Source organism: Neophocaena asiaeorientalis, unplaced genomic scaffold (genome assembly GCF_003031525.2).
Source record: "Neophocaena asiaeorientalis asiaeorientalis breed wild unplaced genomic scaffold, Neophocaena_asiaeorientalis_V1.1 scaffold46, whole genome shotgun sequence".
Taxonomy (NCBI): Eukaryota; Metazoa; Chordata; class Mammalia; order Artiodactyla; family Phocoenidae; genus Neophocaena; species Neophocaena asiaeorientalis.
The window spans coordinates 4,694,138-4,716,674 of NW_020175393.1; the positions used below are offsets into that span (position 1 = coordinate 4,694,138).

Sequence of the window (22,537 nt, forward strand, 5' to 3'; positions counted from 1 at the left end):
TACAACCACAGAAACTCAAAAAGAGCAAACAACACCGACAAGACATTAAAAGGATTCAAAATGCTAATATTAAATCTCATTCTGAGTCAAAACTAGGTTGAAAATAAATTCAAGGGCAAAGGATATATAATTGATTAATAAGGGACATTAAGGGTGTTTGAGGGTACATACTTAATCTTTGTGATTCATGCCTTGGAGATGCGCTATGTCCTCTCAAGAAATGTTACTTTGTAGTCTGAACTGGATAGATAAAATAAGAATATTTCCTAAACAGTTTGTCAGCATCTGGGTTCTCATAGTCTGAAAGTGACAGTTATTGGTTGAAACAGAGATTTGATCATTTGAATTTCACCTCCAGCACAAGTCCTTTAATAGTGATCAATTACCTGAGGAGAGCGAGGCTCTTGTGAACCAACCGTTACTCACGTGTTGAACAGTTAGCAACGCTGGGCCATCGGGTCAGTATCGATCTTCCTCCACAGATTAAAATATATCAGGGTCCGAACGGAACGGGGGAGAGGAGAAGGTAATAACGAGTGTCGTTGAGTTGGGAGATGTTAAAAATGGGCTGCAACCAACACATGGGCCTTTATTTTTAGGTCAAAGATTTATGTATATAAATATATATGCTCTCTCTTTCCAGAAAATATTAGACTCAGGAACCTCATTACCCCCCAAAGAAAACAGCACCCTCTCCTCCTTCCCATAGGTCCCTTTCTTTACCTGCTTCTTCTCCTGCCTGGGTTAAGGAACTTTCAGCCCCGCCTCCCGGCTCGTCCAAGCTCCGCCTGTCCGGTTCACCTGTGTGCCCAGCCCCTGACGTTACCGTTCGGCTTCAGCGGCCTGCAGGATTCCAGCTCCCGATTGGTCTGTCTGACCACAGCCTGCGCAGCCCACCAATGGCAGCGGCGCTGGGTGGGAGGGTGCCCACATCCAAGATGGCGCCCCCGGGAGCTGGGAGAGGGTGACCGGCAGCGGGGAAGCGGCCTGGGCTGGCCCTGCGATTGCGGGGTCCTGGGGGCATCTTGCTGGGTACCCCCCTGGCCAGCCTACAGGGCCTTCCCCGGGCCGGAGCAATGGCCGCCGAGAACAGCAAGCAGTTTTGGAAGAGGAGCGCCAAGCTACCGGGGAGGTGAGCCTAGGACGCTGAGAAGAGGGGATTGGACCAAACCCTTCCAGATCCTAAACCCTAAATCCCGCGGGCCTGGGGCGTCAGCGACTCAAGAAGGCTGGTTTGGGGAACCTGGGCGGAGGGAGCTGGGGCTGCCTGGTGGCGGGAGGACAGCTGTCAGGCAAAGGAGCGGGCACCGAGCTTTGGAGGTGGCTGGGTGTGGGAGCAGACCCGGGACTGGGGGCGTAGGGCTCTGGAGGGGCTGCCCTCGGCCGGGAGGTGGCCGGAGTACGGGCATAGGGGACAGTTGAATTGGGTGAATAATCAGTGTCGGTCCTGGGTTTGGAAGGCCATCCCCAGAGCTGCTTTTCACTTTAAACAGAACTCCTTCGTGGGGGGAGGGGGGTCTCCACCGCGCACAGGTAGTTGTTTGCACGAGGATGGCCCCTTCCGTCGCTCCCCCAGCTCTGCACGTACGAATTTTTCTCCTGGACTCCCAAAAAAGTTCTGGTGGGAGCGTCTGCGGGGGGACAAGAAAAGTGAGGAAAATTCTTAAGCTCGACCTTACTTTATCTTGAGTTGGCCCTTTCCCGTTAGGAATTATTACAGGGTGACCTAGAATTGAGAATATTTCTTTAGCGTTTTCTAAGGATTTGTTCAACCCCAAGTGACCTCTTCCCCTCTGCCTGGTAATGTACTTCTTGCATTAAATTGTTTAGTAGGAGAACAGACTTTCTAAGTTACTCTCCACTCCCAACATCACCCCCTTTTTGGTATATGTTGAGTCTCTTAGCAATTGTACATTCGTCAGTCTACTGTTGGTTTATAGTTTAAATCTGTTTGGGGGTAGTCCTAAGGAGTAAAAGGAGTGTATATTACAGTCTTAAATTTAAGATTTCTGACAGCCACAGTCTACTTGATAATGAAATTCATGTTTGGTTGTGCCCCACGTGCTACCCTTCCTTATTGATTGATTCAGGGATAATCCTTTAAACCTGTGGGTTTTTTTTTTTTTAAAATAGCAAGAGAGAAATGACAGTCGGTGGTTGTTATGCAGCAGTCTTATTTTATTTAGGATCTTGTTAGACATCTGGGGATCAGCTTTAAGTAATACAAGGTAATGCAGAAATAGCTTCAGGTTAAAGTGCTGTGGAATCCCAGTGTTAATATTAATGCTAAAGACTTCTATGTTTTTAGATAGGCACCACTTCCTGCCAACTGATTCTTTTTCCTTCCTGGTCTAGGGAGCTCTCCAGTCTCGCTAACTGCTGTTCTCTGGGGATTTCCATGGTGAGATCATTAAATTTTGACATCTGAAGGTTACAATCAGAACCTATGGGAAAACTGATAAATCAGGAAGCAGTGTTTGAGATGTGGGACATGGCAAAGTATTTTGTGCCTACTGACTGCTGGTTGTTATTAACAATTTTTGTTTTCATATTTCCTCTTTTGGATTGTAGAAACAGTCATCTTTTTTGCAAAGCACTACTTTTGTGAGATAGGAAGAGCAGTCTTTTCAGTTTCTTCAAGTTTCTGGCTTCCTTTTTCATTTTGAAGAGGAATATACAGGAATAGAAGAGAGAACATTTGAGTTCTGAAAGACTTGGATTATTATGGGGCTGTTATCTGTGTGATCAAGGGCAAATGATTTACTTAATCTCTTTAGGCCTCAGTTTCCTTATCTGTGAAATGAGGATAAAAATACTTTCTTAAAGGTTCCTGTGAGGACTGAATTAAACACCGTATTTGTAAAGAACCTAGGACAGTGTTTATTTAGCGCATTATAGTTGCTTGATAAATAGTAGTTATTAGTATTACTGTTATTATTAGAGAAAGTAAACATTTAAAAGAATGTTTCTCTGATCCTTACTCCAGTGCTAGGTATTTATTTTCATTGTTTATCTTAAGGCATTAAAATGTTGCCAAAATTCATAGTAGTACCTTGCTTGTTGAAGAGAAACATTGTTCAGCTGTGTGCTTTTAGCAGGGAAGCCCCAGGAGCCCCTGGTTATGGGAGAAAACTAAAGTACTTTTAGGTAGAACGTGCTTTGATTTAAGGAAAATATTAGGACATTTCCTCAAGAACAGAACTTTTGCATTTGTGCTCTTTCAGTCATACTGAAGAAAAACTTTCTCTGGTTGGGGAAATGACACAGATAACTGTGTCTACGTCCATGGCAACCTAGAAGTGAAACTAGTTTACTCTTTGCAAATTGAAAGGTAAAAATTCAAAGAGATGGCAGATTACTTTCAGTTTCTTTGATCATGATCCAGCAACCTTAATTACAACAAATAGGAGTTTTATGTAGTAAAATAGCCTCAAGTTCAAAATGAATTAAACATCCTTTTGGGGCTTCCCTGGTGGCGCAGTGGTTGAGAGGCCGCCTGCCGAGGCAGGGGACATGGGTTCGTGCCCCGGCCCAGGAAGATCCCACATGCCGCGGAGCGGCTGGGCCCGTGAACCATGGCTGCTGAGCCTGCGCGTCCGGAGCCTGTGCTCCGCAACGGGAGAGGCCACAACAGTGAGAGGCCCGCGTACCGCAAAAACAACAACAACATCCTTTTGTAAAATAATAGCTTTATTGAGATAATTCACATATCATAAAAATTCACCCTTTTAAAGTGTATAATTCAGTGGTATTCAGTATATTCATCTAGAGTATAAATGGTTTTGTGCAGCCATCACCACCAATTTCAGAACATTTTCATCACTCCGAAAAGAAACCTCATAGCCATTAGTAGTCACTCCCCATCCCTTCCTCCCTCTGGCCCCTGGCAACCACTAATCTTTCTGTTTCTATGGATTTACCTATTCTGAACATTTCATATAAATGGAATAATGTGATATGAGGCCTTTTGTGCCTGGTTTCTTTTATTCAGTGTAATGTTTTCAAGGCTCATTCATGTTGTGGCATGTATCAGTATTTCATTCCTTTAATGGCTAAATAATATTCCTTGTATGGAAGTACCTCATTTTGTTTATCCATTTATTAGTTGATGGACATTAGGGTTGTTTCTACTTTTTGGCTATTATGAATAATGCTATGAAATTCATGTGCAGGTTTTTGTGTGAAAGTATGTTTTCTATTCTTTTGAGTATATGTAGAAGTGGAATTGCTGGGTCATATGGTAATTTGATGGAATTAAACATCTTTTTTAAGTTCTTTCAGTTATTCATAAGAGCCCCATGTACTTAATACATCAAATGGTCCTTGTGTGGATGCCTAGGAAGACAGGACGTAGTATGTACCATGTGGTTAAGAATACAGACTCTGGAAACTTGAAACTAGTAGATAAATAAGTTCTGGAGAGTTAATGGACAGCATAGTGATTATAGTCAACAACACTGTATTATAAACTTCAAAGTAGCTAAGAGACTAGATCTTAATTGTTCTAACCACAAAGAAGAAATGATAATTATGTGACATGATAGAGGTGTTAGCCAATGCGACAGTGGTAATCACATTGCAGTACAGGCAGCCCTCAGTGTCTGGGGGGGATTGGTTCCAGGACCCCCTCAGATACCAAAATCTGCAGATGCTCAAGTCCTTTATATGAAATGGCAGTATGGTTGGCCCTCAATATCCGTGGGTTCCACATCCATCCGCAGATTCAACCAACCGTGGATCAAACTTCGGAGGGCGACTGTAAATGTACTGAACCAACAGAACGTACATCTTAAACTTACACAATGTTATATGTCAATTATATCTCCAAAAAAGGAGAAAAAACAAAAAAGAATGCAAGCTCTGGAACCTGACTGCCTGGTTTCGAATCCCAGCTCTGCCACTTTCTAACTGTGTGACCTTGGGCAGTTACTTAACCTCTTTGTGCCTTAGTTTCCTCATCTGTAAAATGGGGACAGACTACCTTATAAGGCTGTTATGAGGATTAAATGAGATAATGCATAGAAAGTACGTAGAAGGTACTCACTAATATTAGCCATTATGAAAATGATAGTTGTGATTACAGTAGCTCCTATTTTTATTTGTTTCTCCTAGTTGCTCTAGTTTCTGAAACTGGAATTGAAAAACTTTGATCAGTGGTGTGTTTGGAGCCCCCAGTGAGTCCTGGGTGGAAAAAAATACCACCTATTGTTAAATAGGCAGAGGGTTTACAGAGGCACAGAGAAGCCTAATGCAGGGTCTCTGGCTGTCAGGTGTTCGTTAGCGATGAAGAGTATGATTTTGAGCAGTGGTTCTCAAACTGTAATGAGTCACCTGGAAGGCTCGTTAAAACACAGATTGCCAGGCCCCACTTCTAGAGTTTCATTTTTTTAAAATTAATTAATTAATTAATTTTTGGCTGCATTGCGTGTTTGTTCGTTGTGGTGCGCGGGCTTCTCATTGCGGTGGCTTCTCTTGTTGCAGAGCACAGGCTCTAGGGATGCGGGCTTCAGTAGCCATGGCTCAAAGACTCTAGACCACAGGCTCAGTAGCTGTGGCTCACGGGCTTAGTTGCTCCGCAGCATGTGGGATCTTCCCAGACCAGTCCTCGAACCCATGTCTCCTGCATTGGCAGACAGATTCTTAACCACTGCGCCACTAGGGAAGCCCACTTCCAGAGTTTCTAATTCAGTAGGTCTGAGGTGGAACCTGAGAAGTTGAGCTTCTAAGAAGTTCCCAAAGGATACCGCTACTGCTAATCTGGGAGCTGCACTTTGAGAACCACTGAGAAAAATAACCCTGAATTAGCCTGAAAGAAACCTGATTTCTAGTGCTGGATGCTTTTGCCGTATGGATACTGAACAATTTTTTTTTTTTTTTGGCCACACCACGAGGCATGTGGGATCTTAGTTCCCCGACTAGGGTTCGAACCTGTGCCCCCTGCAGTAGAAGTGCAGAGTCTTAACCACTGGACTGCCAGGGAAGTCCCTGGATACTGTACAGTTAATGCATCTCTGTTTTGCTGTCTAATAGCATCTCTCACGTAACACATCCAAGCAGAACTCTTGATTTCCACATCTGCCCACTCCTGCAAAGGTATTCTGTCCATCTCACTTAATGGCCCATTGACCAAGTTCCTCAGACCAAAAATCCTAATGTCTTTCATCCTTCTCTTTATCTTCCTGCCACATCCAATTCATTAGCAAGTCCTGTGTTGGCTTGTCACAATATATCCTGAATATGAGCTGTTCTCACCACTTCTCCCCCTACTACCAGGATCAGACTGAGTCCTCTCTTGCCTGGACCACTGCTATACCTTCCTAACTGGTCTCCCTCCTGTGAGTGGAGTCGGTACCCCTAATCCCCGTTGTTCAAGTCAGCTGTAGTTAGGAGGCTACTGCAGTTAGTAGAGGGAGAGGTTAAGAGGGCTTGGACTAGGGCAATGGCAATAAAGGACATGTTTGGGAATATCTACAGGACTTGGTAAATCATTGGATTTGGGGAGTGAGGGAGAAGGAGGTGCCAAAGAGATGTCACCTTCAGGTTTCTGGCTTGGGTGGTCAGGTAAGATTGTGGTGTCCTATCCTCAGAAAAAGCCACATTTTTGGACAACGTACTAACTACTCCATGCTCAGTTTTCTTATCTATGAAATGAGAAGTCTGGATTAAGTGAGCTCTGAGGCTCTTACCAGTTCTGACGTTGAATGTTAAACTTGCCAACTCCAACTCGTGTCACTGGATATTTCTCTTTTGCTCTGTCACTCACAAAAGCATGATTTACAGGTAAGAGTAGATTTGGGGCGGGGGGCGCGCCAGAAGTGGCTTTTTCCATCTTGTGCTTTTGAAAGCAGTGAATCACTGGCCCCACTGAACATCTGAGTGTCACGAAATTGTAGAATGTTAGAATTCCACCCTAAGAGCACTGCCAGTGAGGAAACTGAGGCCAGAGGGGGAAAGTGACTTTGCCCCAAAGGACACTCTAAATTTCTTGACTTCTGATCCACACTCTGCTACTGCTTCCCCCTTCCCTCAGTCTCTGCGAAGATTTAGACACCGTCTGTCCAAGCACCTCATCCAGTCCAAGCGTGTGGACGCTGCCATCGAAAAGATGCGGATGAGACTTGGAGTAGGAGAGACAAATGTGAGCCAAAGCCTGGCTCATTTCCCATGTTCTTATTTCCAACCCTTCTGGGGAGGGCTTCTCCCTCTTTTTAAGCAAAAGTGTTTATTGTGAAAGCCAGGGAGCTCTTTGAACATTCAGTGAAGCTGAGAAAAGTGTCTAATCACTCGAATTACTTAGGAGCCCATGGATTTTTAACTGAAACCGTCTCTGTCATTTGGTCATTTTTCATAACACTAATGAATCTGATAGTAGACTCGGCGTAATGGTCCCAGCCTATCTGGGCAGGTACATTACCACCTATTCTTAGCTTGGAAATGCTTTATTGATAAAGTCAGTGACTAGGAGATACTGAATTATCCCTGAAACAGCCAGTTCTGGAAGACTTCCATCAAGTGAGTGTGTGACCCTGCATTGATTGCCAGCATGTTTGGCTTTAAATTGGATAGCTCTGTTCCCATGTTTGCTTTAGCTCCTCTGTCAGTGCTGAACAAACACCTGTTGATGTTTTTCCTGCCAAGCTTTTTGCACCGTTCCGACTACGTGAACCAGCTATGCCAATACATCCTTTGGCGTTGGTTTTTTGACGAGAACAACGGAGATTGACTGAGATTTTTGCTTCATTTTGTCTTTGTTGTAGTACAGCCCGTGGCATTCTTTTCTCTGTGTGTGCAGTGTGATTTTTCTGAGAGGCAGTGTGATTGCCTCTTGTTTTTAGGTCTAGCTAGACAGGAGTCAGCTTAAACAGAGGCCTGGGTTTTGTATAGTTCCAGCCTTGACTCACTAAGGATTGTTAAGTGCCTGCTGGTGTGTGTCATGCTCTGCCAGGTGGTGAGGGGACTACCGAAAAAGACATGGTGCCACCACTGCTCAGTAGAAGCTGAAAAACTCCTTGGCAGCACAGCTTCCCCTGGTGAGGATGCTGCATATTACTGCCTTTCCAGTTTTTCCACTTAACATATGTTACTTCTGTAATCAGAAAAACTTAAAAGCAGAGCTGGGTAAAAACACATTGTTGAGTGAGAAAAGCAAGATGTAGACCGATATGTACATGCAGTCTTTTATGTAAAGTTTTAAAACATAAAAAAGACATTATATGTTGTTTATGGATACATGAATATATGTAAGAGTATAAAAGCAGGTGGGAAGGATTTTGTACCCACTTCAGGATAGTGATTATCTCTTGGGGAGGCAGGGGAATGGGGCTGGGGACTGCAACTGGGACTTCAGAAGTCTCTCTAACGCTTTATTTTCTTAAAAACAGAAGTGTGGGGCTTCCCTGGTGGCGCAGTGGTTGGGAGTCCGCCTGCCGATGCAGGGGACATGGGTTCGTGCCCCGGTCCCGGAGGATCCCACGTGCCGCGGAGTGGCTGGGCCCGTGAGCCATGGCCGCTGGGCCTGTGCGTCCGGAGCCTGTGCTCCACAACGGGAGAGGCCACGACAGTGAGAGGCCCACGTACCACAAAAAAAAAAAAACAAAAAAAAAGCAGAAGTGTGACAAGTGTTAATATTTGTTAAGTCAGAGTGATGGGTACGTGGATGTTATATGTTTCTCTGTACTTTTCTTTGTGTTTGAAAATGTGAATTAATTGCCTTTTACATTTGTGGTAGAGCAAATGTTTCTTAAATTTGTGTTGGAGAAATCAGCCAGCCAAGCCATGAAATTAAGTAGTATTTAAAGTAGCATTTATGATTTAGCGTCAAAGTAAGTCATAAATACACTATGATGTCATTTATATAAAGTCTTTAAAACATGCAAAGCAACACTATATATTGTTTAGGGATACATACATAGAAAATGTAGAAACAAAAATGAGGGTGAAAAATGCCAGATTCAATAAAATGGTTTCCTAGGAAGGGTTGTGCTGGGGTTTCAACTCCATAGTGTCTTATTTCTTTTCTTTTTTTTGGCTGTGCCGCGCAGTATGTGGGACCTTAGTTCCCTGACCAGGGATCAAACCCACATCCCCTGCATTGGAAACGCAGAGTCTTAACCACTGAACCGCCAGGGAAGTCCAATAATGTCTTATTTCTTATGTAGGTGTTAAGAACCTACCTGGGTGTACCCTATATTATGGTCTAAATCTAGTTTATTTTTAAAAATAGCTTATTTTTTTTAAAGCAATATAAGCCCTGATGTCTGCATTTTAGGGAATCAGAGAAGGAATGGGTTAGTGGATGCTCAGAGAAGGTCTTATGAGGCAGTGGGTGTAGAATTTGAAGGAATTTTTTAGGACAGATAAGATTTTGAAAATGGAGTAGGCAGAAGAGCCCAGTTTAGTATTTAAGGTGTTTTTGGAAGGTGGAGTGGAGACCAGCCTGCTCTAGAGTTGAGTTTGGGTTTGGGAGGAGTGGATGGTACAGGTTGATAGGTGAATTATACATGCCAGGAAATTGAGCACCTTAATCACCAGGATCTTTCCGTCTGTCTTCGTTTAGTCTTTGGATGGTAATTGATGCCTTTGGCCTTTAAACCTGCACAATTAGGATTGTTTTTTTTCTGCATGGATTACTGGCAGGTGGTAATACTCATTTATGGAGAGAACCTAAGGATTCTCTCATATTTTTCTACTCAGTCACCCAACCCAACTTACCCACTGAAATCTTCCTGCAAAGTTTATTCTCTGATCTTTATATCTTACTAACATAGAAGCTTATGGACTTGGAGAGTTCAGGTGTACTCAGAGTATTTGCAAACATTAAAGTAGAAATCAATGTCCCTTTGGGTTTTCTAGTTTGTTTGTGCTTTTTGTTTTGTCTAAGCTTTCTCTCTCTAAGCCAAACTTTCCTGTATTCTTTAATCCCTCGTATTTTCTCTCTTCTTTTCCTCTGCCTAGGATACTCTATAAATACATTCAAGTAGTACTGTGTGTATTTCTGTGGTCCTACATGTGATGGTTAATTTACAAATTACTTAACCTTCCAGAGAAGTTTAGGGAGTAGGGATTCTTACAACTAAAAAAGTCAGGGACATAGTCATAACTAAAGATTGTACACAAGAATATTCCCTTTGGGAACCTCTTGCACTGTTGGTGGGAATGTAAATTGATACAGCCACTGTGGAGAACAGTATGTAGGTTCCTTAAAAAACTAAAAATAGAACTACCATACAACCCAGCAATCCCACTACTGGGCATATACCCTGAGAAAACCATAATTCAAAAAGAGTCGTGTACCACAGTGTTCATTGCAGCTCTATTTACAATAGTCAGGACATGGAAGCAACGTAAGTGTCCATCGACAGATGAATGGATAAAAAAGATGGAATATTACTAAGCCATAAAAGAGAACGAAATTGAGTTATTTGTACTGAGGTGGATGGACCTAGAGTTTGTCATACAGAGTGAAGTTAGTCAGAAAGAGAAAAACAAATACCGTGTGCTAACACAATAAAGACGAAGACATAGGGAATGGACTTGAGAACAAGGGGAGGGGGAAGGGTAAGCTGGGAGGAAGTGAGAGAGTGGCATGGATTTATATATACTACCAAATGTAAAATAGATAGCTAGTGGGAAGCAGCCGCATAGCACAGGGAGATCAGCTCCATGCTGTGTGACCACCTAGAGGGGTGGGACAGGGAGGGTGGGAGGGAGACGCAAGAGGGAGGAGATATGGGGTTATATGTATATGTATAGCTGATTCACTTTGTTATACAGCAGAAGCTAACACACCATTGTAAAGCAGTTATACTCCAATGAAGATGTTTTAAAAAAAAAAAGAATATTCCCTTTGGAGTCAGTAGAAATCAATGTGAATTGGCTACATTTTTATTTAAAAGCAACTTTAGGATCACATCTGTTATGTCAAAGTAGGTACTTGGTAAACTTGTTCTATTTTCTAAATGTTAGGTAAGGAATAAATTACAAAAATTGGAAGGATGAAGAAAACCAACATTTCTTAAGCACTGAGTGTGTGCCAGGCAGCGTTCACCTCACTACTTGCTAGTGTTACTACCTGCAGAAATTGTGCTGAAGGGCTTTTTACACATTATCCCATTTAAACCTCCCAACCCTCTTAAGATTGCTTAATTTATTTCTTAAAAAGGTGATAATGTACACAATACTAATTCAGAAAGGTACAAAAAGGTTTGCACTGAAAACTAAGTCTCTGTCACAGGGCCCTCCAGTCATCATTCCACTTCCATACCACTGCTACTGGTGTCTTATGTGTTCTTTCAGAGATACACTATAAATACATAGACATGATCATATATAATTGTGGATATATTTTATTTTAAAGATTTTTACAAAAATGGAGGTATTATTGTGCATATAATTCTGCATCTTTTTTCTTTAAAATAAATTTATTTATTTTTGGCTGTATTGAGTCTTCGTTGCTGTATGCGCGCTTTCTCTAGCTGCGGAGAGCGAGGGCTACTCTTCATTGTGGTGCGCGGGCTTCTCATTGCAGTGTCTTCTCTTGTTGTGGAGCACAGGCTCTAGGGTGCGTGGGCTTCAGTAGTTGTGGCACATGGGCTCAGTAGTTGTGGCTCATGGGCTCAGTAGTTGTGGCTCACAGGCTCTAGAGCACAGGCTCAGTAGTTGTGGTGCCCGGGCTTAGTTGCTCCACGGCATGTGGGATCTTCCCGGACCAGGGTTCCGACCCATGTCCCCTGCATAGGCAGGCAGATTCTCAACCACTGCACCACCAGGGAAGAGCCTCTGCATCTTTTTTCAATGAATGTTTCATGTCAGTGGATGTAGAACTGCCTAATTCTTTTTAACAGATGTACTGTAATTTATTTAACCAGCCCCATTGACAATAATCCTTTTTCTTTTAATAGAAAGTTCAGCCCATTTATATTTATTGGAAAGACTGATATATTTGGTTTTAGTTCTATTTTTAATATTTTCTTTTAAAAAAATCTTTCACTATCAGGACAGTACTTGCTTTGGGCGGTGGGTGTGCGTGTGTATATTCTGATGATTTGAAAGGTTTATCTTTTTATTCTAGTGATTGCGTATAACTTTTTACCATATTTCTTCAGACAGTATCTATTGACTCCCTGCCATGAGTAATGATAAAATTAGTAGTTATATTTCCTGCCTCCTCCTCACTTGCTTTCAGTTGATTATATTATTTTTCTTAGTTTTATTTTATATCTTGAAACATACTTATACCTATATTACTTGAGCTATCAGCTTTAAATATCTTTTGAGCCTTGTCAGTAAAAGATGAGGAAATCAGTCTACTTATTTCGATCTACTTTTTCCTCCATCCCACTTTAACATTTGCCAATTACATTATTTTTACATTCTCTTCTGCAACCATAAAGCCTCAAATTTAAGACTCAGGCTTAAGGTAAAATCAATTAAATGCTCTCCATCAGTCCTTTTGCTATAGTTTCTCCATTTATTTCATTATTAATAGAAGTTTTTCCTCTAGTAGTTTCTTCAGGAAGGAGTCAGGGAGACCATATTCCCTGAGTTCTTACATATTGAAACATGTTTTTCTGTCACCTTTGTACTTAGCAGTTTGGATTGATAAACAATTATTTTCAGGTCACTCTTTTTTTCTTTTTTTTTAAAAAACTGTGCACTACTACAGAAAAGTACATGAAACAATTGTTTGGTGTAATACTTGATAAATAATCTCAAAGTGAACACCCCAGAATCCCCCTGTGTCTATTCTCTCTCACATCTCCTTCCTTCCCCTCAGTGATAACCACGTCCTTTTATGTTAATCAGTCCTTGCTTTCTTTATAGTGTTACTACTATGGATGCATCCCTAAACAATAGAAATCATTTTTGTCAGTTTCTGAAGTGTATATATATATAAAATTATGTAGTATCTACTCTTTTATTCTTTGCTTTTTTGCTCAACATGACATTGGTAAGATCCATTCACATTACTTTCAGCCTTACTCCATTTATTTACGTTGCTGTAAAGTATTCTATTATGTGAACACATGACAGTTTATTTCTCTGTTGATAGACACTTGGGTTGTTTCTAGTTTGGGGCTAAAAGGATCCATAATGCTATGGACACTTTTATATGTATCTCTTGATGCACATATCTATATATTTCTCTAAAGATACATATTTGGGAGTGAAAAGACTGGATCTTAGGGTATGCATATTTTGTTTGTCCTAGATACAGCCAAACATTTTTGAAGTGGTCGTATCTCTTTATACCCCTACCAGCAGTGTGTGAGAGTCCCGTGGGTCACTCTACTCTTGATTTGTGGTGTTCCTTCACTGTCTTGTAGTCCAAGTGGTCCTTCGGGGTAGGTGATATTCCAATTTTATAGATGAGAAAGCATATTCAAAGTGGTCAGGTAATTTAATGCAAGTTTATAGAGGTAGTAGATGCCACAACTGGCATTTGAACTCTCTTCTCTCCAACTTTAAAGCCTTTCCGTGCTGCCTTCTTTACAGATAGAACTTCCTGACAGTCAGTTACGTAGGGCACTGAAACCTCACCAGGGAAGATGAACATTTTTGTTTTAAAGAGTAGGGTGCTATCCTTTGGCTTGGGTATAGTTGTTCTTGGAGGCAACCTGCTTCTCAAAGTCCCTTCCAATGTTGTGATTCAGGTGGTACTCACCCAACATATTTACTTTCCTGACAACTTGCTTCTTCCTTTTTTCCTTGCTTTTAGCATCCAGCCCGTGTATGGAGCACAGCACCCTCCTTTGGACCCTCGGCTCACCAAAAAGTAAGTCAAGATATTTTTCCTTTCATGCATGTACTTCTCCTAAAACCCCGAAACCCTCCCCTACTTTGTTGAAATGACAGTTTCCACTTGGACCTTTTCTGGCGTCTCCTCTGCTCTATTTTGGATCAGAAGATGAGCAATCTTCTTACCTCTAAGCAGTCCATTACTAAGTGGAAAATTAACTTACATCAGAGATTTTTTTCTTATATTGGAAGCTGGTATATGTAGGGGTTTGGTGTTGGATTCTCTGTTCTGTGAGAAGGTCCTTATTGATTAAATATTGTCCTGAAATTGAATGATTGATGGCCTTCTTCTGGTTTCTGGGGCCCATTGCTTCTGAGTATATATATAGGTCTGCCCTCTTCCTTATTCTCTGAGAATTGAGGCAAATAGAACATAACTGTGGGACTGACAGTTTTCAGGTCCTCTTTCTCTTTGACACACTCAAGGAAACCCAGCCAGACAATGAAGTTAAAAGCTCCCTGGAGACTATTTCTTTTTTTTCTTTTTTCTTTTTATTTTTTAATCCCACCCCACCCCCTGTCCTGAAGGCTATTTCTTCTAGTAAAATTCTAGTAAATTATTTTTTAACACAGCAGAGACCCTAGTTAAATCCAAGATGTGTGGGTGTGTATTTGTATCCCCAATTATCGCTTTATCACATCTTTCTCTCATAGGCCATCATTCAGCCACAATAAATTTAAATGAGGAGGTGGGTCGTCTTCTCGCATGTTCTGAGAACTTTTGCCTCTATCTTTGAGCAGGCTTAATCTTAGAGACTTATTTCTAGGAAAGTTGTTGCTTGTAATGAAAGCTGAATGATTTGAGAGGTACAGGAGACCTAGGTTCTCATCCTTCAGGGGCCCGTGTGATAATATCTACCCTTTCTTTCTTCATAGTCAACGGGGAAGTAAAGATAATGTACCTTAAAATATTTTGAATACCTAGAAAAATATCTTATCAAATATGCATCATCAATATTTTAAAATTCTTTTAATAACTTAATGTGTGGTGAACTTTCTATAATTCCACCAACTCATTCTTTTTGCAATTTGGCCAATGTGTAGAAGGTACAGTCTTCTGAATTACTATAGAGGCATGACTGCTGTTCATTTCTGTAAAATGCACAATTTTTATATCAGGAACCGCTAGAGTGTAAGCTCTCTGTTCACCACTGTACCCTTAGCACCTAGACCAGCAGGTTGCACATATTAGGCACTGAGTAAATATTTATGGAATGAAGGAATGAAGTCCCTGCCTTTACTTAGACAATGGGTTTTTCTTTAACGTTTCTTAGTATGTACCTTGTATTAGATCTTCTTAAGGGGAAACATGTTTTCTGTGGTACTTTTGTGATACTTTCATTAAGTATAATGAATTTTATTTCCTCGTTTTACCATCCATGGACTCTCTGGTCTGTTGGCCAGTGTAACAGGCACTGTTAATTACCTTCCCAACAGTCTTTCCTGTACCTGCTTCTTCCTTGCTCAGGAACCACAGTTCTATTCAGTTCTTGAGCCAGTGACAGTGTACTTAGAGTAGGTATCTGGGTTAGTTTAAGCCTTTTATAATAATTCCTTGGTAATACCAGTGACTGGTCTATGATGGGCTCATCTCATTGGTTCTGGCCAATGAGATGTAAAAGAAAGTCTCCTGAAGGAGGGTTCTTGGAAGGATTTTCTTTTTTTGACCAGAGAGAGAACATTTTGTGAAGAAAGCTGCATTTTGCCTCCGCTCACATTTCCTGCTTTTCAATGCGTTAGTGTGAAAATGAGATGCGAAGGACTTCCCTGGTGGTGGAGTGATTAAGAATCCGCCTGCCAATGCAGGGGACACAGATTCGAGCCCTGGTCTGGGAAGATCCCACATGCCACGGAGCAACTAAGCCCGTGCGCCACAACTACTGAGCCTGCGCTCTAGAGCCCACGAGCCACACTGCTGAGCCTGCATGCAACAACTACTGAAGCCTGTGCGCCTAGAGCCCTTGCTCCTCAACAAGAGAAGCCACCACAATGAGAAGCCCGCACGCTGCAACGAAGAGTAGCCCCTGCTTGCCACAACTAGAGAAAGCCCAGGCACAACAATGAAAACCAAACGCAGCCAAAAATAAATAAATAAATTAATTAAAAAAAAAAAAAAAAAAAAAAAAAAAGATGGGGAAAAAAAAGAAAATGAGATGTGAAGAACAGTAACAGTTAACTTGTACCCTGAGGGAAAGACGAGAGAATTGCAGAGACCAGCTCAGTGCCCTGACATCGTGGTCTTTACAACTTAAGCGTCATAGTTGAGTATTCTGTTCCTTGTAGCCAGTTCTGTTCGCAGCCAGGATTTGTTGATTGGTAATAGATCCATTACAGCATAATTTATAATGGCCTTTGATAAACACATGGCTAACGTAAAATCTGCCATCCACCTGTATATAAGGCAGTGGGATGTACTATCCTATTTTATGTTTGGGTCAGAGTCACCATACCTTCTCTGCATCTGTCATCAACTGAGGTTTCCCTGATTCTGTATTTAGGGCAGGTCTTGAGGAATATCACCATATCCCAGACTGCCAAGGCAAACTTTATATACTCTTGTTTTTCCCACCTATTTTTAATTTATTTTTATGTTCATTTTTTGGCTACACCACAGCACACGGGATATTAGTTCCCCGACCAGGGATCAAACCCGCGCCCCCTGCAGTGGAAGCGCGGAGTCTTAACCACTGGACCGACAGGGAAGTCCCTTTTTCCCACCTATTAATGATATAAAACCATGAATGTTTCCACTGGTCATTCAGCAGAGTTGCATTCATACTTTCAGTAGAAGTAGTTATTTAGCTCTGCAATTTGGGAGGAATATAATTATCACTGAATAAATTGCATCCCTTTTTTGTGCATGTAGTGGTTTGGTATTACCACTCTACAATCTGGGACAACATCTAGGTCTGCACTGGACCATTTTACAATTCCAGATTGTTACAATAAAACATTTAATGCTCTTATTTGAGTACCTTTGTTGGGACATTTTTATTACTTTCTCCGCTGCCTGATTACCGTTCCACTTCGAGCTACTGTTAATTACTGTGTGGTTAATCCTCATTACAGCAGAAGCCTTTACATTGGGTCTTCAATCATCTAAACTGCACGAGCACAAGTCATTACCTGTCTGTGTATATTGACTTCCATTTGCCAAATTATTACCATTAGTGATAATATTGCCTGCAATAATTTTTATAGCTCAGATAAAACTAGTCTTACCGCAGAGCGGCCCCATTGGCCACTTGATGGTATGATAAACTTCTAAATTTATTGTTTTCTGACTTGATATCCTAGTTCTGAGTTATAAATCTAGTTCATGTGAAGCCACACTGGATTTAGCAAATTCCCCACTTGCTTCACACCCCTTTACCAGTGTCAAACGTTATTTTTCTAAATAAATTTGTGTTGTATTTCTATTAAGTGAACAGCCGTCTCAGTAAAACAACATAGTATTAATCAAATCACAGAATGATTGATCTTCTGTTTCCTAACCCATATAACAAACAAACTGTAATTTGGCATACAGATGTAAGGAGGTATGGTGAAGGTGTCTATGCGAGGCCAGGTTGGTTGTAACTTTGATATAGTTCTGTTTAAGTAATTTTGGTTAAACTTCAAGCCACACTGTGGCATTATTGTACCTCAGGTTAGTTATAGATTAGTTGGGACCATGTTAAAATTAGGCAGCCTATAAGCCAAAGGCACCCACAGCTAGAATTATCTGGATTAATATTTTACTGACACTCACCATGGCCCATCTCTTGGTGCGGTATTTTGTTTGTTTCTTTGTTTGCTTTTTAAATTTATTTATTATTATTTTCGGCTGCATTGGGTCTTCGTTGCTGCACGTGGACTTTCTCCAGTTGTAGCGGGGGGGGGCTACTCTTCGTTGCAGTGCACGGGCTTCTCATTGCCGTGGCTTTTCTTGCTGCGGAGCACGGACTCTAGAGCGCAGGCTCAGTAGTTGTGGCTCGTGGGCTTAGTTGCTCCGCGGCATGTGGGATCTTCCCGGACCAGGGCTTGAACCCAGGTCCCCTGCACTGGCAGGCAGATCCTTAACCACTGTGCCACCAGGGAAGTCCCTGGTGCAGTGTTTTGATCCACTCCAGGGTGTGCATATGCTTCACCCAATGTTAGACTAATAGCATCTAGTCAGTTCTTTGACCTGAGTTAAAATTCAGCTTCTTGATTCGTGGTTTATTTAAAGAATTCTTAAGACATCAAGAGGGTATTTAAGAAACATCAACCAAAGAAAAAAGAAATAACCTTGGCATCCAAAGTACTCTTTATCACTCCATTGGAATCGTCCTGTGCAATCTTGAGGTACACGTGGTCTCTAAGGAGGAAAACAATAACAATAGCTACATACTCCTATGCAGCATTTTTTTGATGGCAGATCTTTCTTACACATCCACCTATTTGTTCTTGACAGTGAACCCACTGAGGTGAGTACTGCAAGTTGTGGATCCTAGATCTCCTTTCACAGAGGAGAAGCATAGTGATGACTCCAGAACATACAGCCTCAAGAGGTCTGCAGAGAAGTAATTTGCCTCTGGCTCATGGATAATTTTTTTTTTTTAATATTTCCAGATGCTTTTTTTTTAAAAAAAAATCTTTATTGGGGTATAATTCCTTTACTGGCTCATAGATTTTTGATGTGCAGATTTTTGCATTGCATTGCCTCAGTTTTGTTTTCTTTGATTTGGGCTCTTGTTCTTTTTTATTTTTGCGGTACGCGGGCCTCTCACTGTTGTAGTCTCTCCCGTTGCGGAGCACAGGCTCCGAATGCACAGGCTCAGCGGCCATGGCTCACGGGCCTAGCTGCTCCGCGGCATGTGGGATCTTCCCGGACCGGGGCACGAACCCGTGTCCCCTGCATCGGCAGGCGGACTCTCAACCACTGCGCCACCAGGGAAGCCGTCTTGTTCATTTTTGATTGTTCATTCAGTACTCTTACTTTGGGGATTGACAAAAGCCAACAAAACAACCTTTTCCAATGATTAATAAAAATAATATGCTCATTGTAGAAAACATGAATAATTCAGAGAAGTATAAAAATTAAATTTATCACCTATAATTCCATAGCCCAGAGATAAGCAATGTTAACATTTTGATGCATTTTATTCCTGGTCTTTTCTGTGCATATACTTTCTAAGAAATATAGAGATCATAAAAAATATATAATTTTGGTTCAATTTTCACTTTATTGAGGTCATTTTCTAGTGTTATTAAATAGCCTTCAAGATGTGATTTTCGTTAAGCAGTATAGCATTCTATCTGGTGGCTGAAACATAATATATCTCATCATTTGCAATTTCTAGATGTTTATATTGTTTGTAGTTTTTAACCAAAATAAGTAATACCATTATAAACTGTTTTAGATCACCTTTGTTTGATTCAATGATTATTTTCTTATGGTCAGAAATTATGAATCATTTTCAGGCTCATGGTGTGTATGTTGCCAGATTGTTTTCCAGAAGGTGGTACAACATACACCCCCACCTGCAGTATTAGAGAGCTGGTCTCACTACACCTTAGTTAGCACCAAAGAGGATGCATCTTTAAATCTTTACTGATTTAGTGGGTGGAGAATGGTATCTTGTTTCCTTCATGTTTTTTTTTTTTTTTTTTTTGCGGTACGCGGGCCTCTCACTGTTGTGGCCTCTCCCGTTGCGGAGCACAGGCTCCGGACGTGCAGGCTCAGCGGCCATGGCTCACGGGCCTAGCCGCTCCGCGGCATGTGGGATCTTCCCGGACCAGGGCACCAACCCGTGTCCCCTGCATCGGCAGGCGGACTCTCAACCACTGCGCCACCAGGGAAGCCCTCCTTCACGTTTGAACTGTTACTTCTTGTAATCTTATGTTATCTCCTGCATCCTCAGTGATAGCGTGATATATTTTCCTTTCCTTTGTGCGAGACTAGTGTTTGAAAATATGCCTCAGTGATATCTTTTTTGGTGTTAACAATAGGGACTTTCCGATGAGCTGTATGAGTTACGAGTCTGTATTTATCAATGTTAGGAACAATTATCTTTCAGAATAACTATTGGACATATCTAGGGAGATGGGATGGGTATTAGACCACCCACCTCTACCCAAAGGGAAGAAACATCTCTCGGAAATGGGGAAACTTCAGCTCTTCCAGCACAGCCTTGTTTTTAGTCTAGAGTTGCCCTGCCTTGCTGAGGAAAACAGGCATTTTAATGATGTTTTTACACCTCGCATTCCAGTCCTCAGGGATGCTAATTAAGACTGAATTAGAAATGTCCCAACTACCTAGTCCCCTGGAACCAGAATAAGGGCCCCCAGACCTTAAGGAGTTCACAGAGAGCAAAAGTTCAGGGGGATTTCCCTGGCGGTACAGTGGTTAAGACTCCACACTTCCACTGCAGGGGGCACGGGCTCGATCCCTGGTCAGGGAACTAAGATCCCGCAATCCACATGGTGCAGCCAAAAAAAAAAAAAAAGAGGAAAAGTGCAGGAAAGTAGGAAAGGTCTACATCAGTGGTCCCCAGCCTTTTTGGCACCAGGGACTGGTTTCATGGAAGACAGTTTTTCCATGGACTGGGGGGCGGCGTGGGGAGATGGTTTCGGGATGATTAAAGCGCATTACATTTATTGTGCAGTTCATTTCTATTATTCAGTCATGTACTGTCTCCACGATTTTTTTTGCTGTATTCTACGCTATTATTTATTAAATACATTTGAAAAAATAAACTTGTATGTACTCAGTTAATTTATTTTTAAGATAAACCTTATTAGTTCCCTAAGTGGAAAACCAGTATCATTTGCCAAAAATAGAAAGTAACCTTAAAAATAAATACAGTGAAACACAAAACAATCTTATTAATTAAATTCTAAGCCAGATTCTGTTCTTACAAAATGTTGATCCTGAGACTGCCCTCACTTTGTTAAAAAATAGTTGTAAAGACAGAGTGGCAGCGAACTCAGATCTCTCCTCAAGGGCAGCAGGACTTCAACAGAATAAAAAGGGAACAACTTGTTCATTTTGGAACTCAGTGTTTCGTAATACATGTGGGCTACCTAAAATTGTCTCTTGTTCTACCAGTAGTTGATGTCCTGCTTTAAAAAATAGTTTAGGTTATGTTGTCATAACAGATTAACTCTGAAATCTCAGTGGATTGACACAACAAAGGCTTAGTTCTCACTCACACCACCTGTCCAAAGTAGAGTCAGGTGCATGTGGTGGGCAGGCTCTGCTCCACGTGGTCACTCTGTTATCCAGGCTGAGGGAGGCACCACCATCTGGAGTTGTCATGATAGAAGAAAGCTTACAGAGAACTCACACCTGTTCTTTTATACTTTGGCTCCGAAGGGACTGCCTCACTTCTCTCCTTAGCCCATTGGCCAGAACTAGTCATATAGCGTCACCTAAGTGCAGGGGGGCTGGAAAGTATAGAGGAGCACATGGAATATTTGGAGAGCGTTGCTGTCCTTGTTTTGTCTGGCTCTGCAGCATAGAGGTGGTCTGGATGCATCAGATGAGGAATGGAAATGGATAGTTTTTGTTCGAAGAAGGTAATGATTGTGCATGAGATAGTTTATAATACTATTAATATTATATTAAGCAAGTGAGATGGTCAGATGTGTCAGACCATTCCTTCGTAACGGTGTCTCCTTTCTTAAAGCTTCATTAAAGAGCGGTCAAAAGTCAGCACGGTTCCTCTGAAGAATAAGAAGGCCTCCAGTTTTCATGAGTTTGCCCGGAACACCAGTGATGCTTGGGACATTGGCGACGACGAGGAAGAGGACTTTTCCTCCCCTTCTTTCCAAACTCTGAACTCAAAAGTTGCTTTGGCAACTGCTGCCCAAGTGCTGGAAAACCATAGCAAGCTGAGAGTGAAACCAGAACGATCCCAGTCAACGACATCCGAAGTTCCTGCCAGCTACAAGGTTATAAAGTCCAGCAGTGACGCCCAGCTGTCCAGAAATTCCAGTAAGTCTGTCTAGCTCCCCTCCTTAGGCTCAGCCTCTTCAACAGAGTGCATTTTAAATAAAAACAGGTTTTTTTAGGGCCTCCCTCACATCTTCTACTGGGTGATAAATAGGCGAGCTCAAGCCTGAGGGACATGAGTGAGCCTAACTGGTCCTGAGCTGTACTTACTCCTCCCACCTGGATGGCTGCCTGGCCCTGGGACCCGGGGTTTCACTTCCTGACACCTGAGTGTTGCCTGCCATTCTCTTCTTCCTTTACCTGTGGTGAGGTCCAAAACTTCTGTGGTTTGGTTGCTTCACATTGCTTTAGGCCTGGTCAGGTTGAAGACTATTGACCATATGTAGTTACAGTTGTTAGTGGCCGAATTTCACAAATGTTTGGCACTGTTGGTTGACCTCCTCAGCTGTGGGCAACAGCCACTAGCATAGGTTGTCTTTTTTGCTGTTCCTGAGGGACGGAGTCCCTGTGTCATGGCTCCCTGCCCACCAGGTTGGGTGGGGCGGGAGGAGATACCCTTTCTTTTCAGGAAACTGGCAGCAGTAACTGGTTGAGATGATGGTGGTTTTATCAGATGTTTGGGGATGCTCGGTGTACTCTTTTAAATATCCATTGCTGTATTTAATGTTGCCCTGAAGGGTTTTATGGAAGCAAGTTATTCTGAGCCGGAGGGGGAAGTGCCCTCAAGCTAGTGAAAGTTAAAACAGCTGACTGGTAAAGGATGAAAAGAAAGTAGAATGTCAGAGCGCTGACGTGTGTCCTGGCTCATGTTCTAAGAGAACT

At 42.0% G+C, this 22,537-nt stretch overlaps 1 protein-coding gene across 2 annotated transcripts in view; it reads left to right on the plus strand.

Annotated features, from left to right (window-relative positions):
* Positions 1-945: 945 nt before the first annotated feature.
* Positions 946-22,537, plus strand: part of TBC1D22B (TBC1 domain family member 22B) — a 65,273-nt gene continuing 43,681 nt past the window's right edge. For both annotated transcript variants that reach the window (XM_024766097.1, XM_024766096.1), the window contains exons 1-3: positions 946-1,132; positions 13,718-13,774; positions 21,450-21,757. In XM_024766097.1, the coding sequence (XP_024621865.1) occupies positions 1,077-1,132; positions 13,718-13,774; positions 21,450-21,757 (421 nt within the window). In that variant the 5' untranslated portion in view covers positions 946-1,076. The remainder of the gene's footprint in view (positions 1,133-13,717; positions 13,775-21,449; positions 21,758-22,537) is intronic.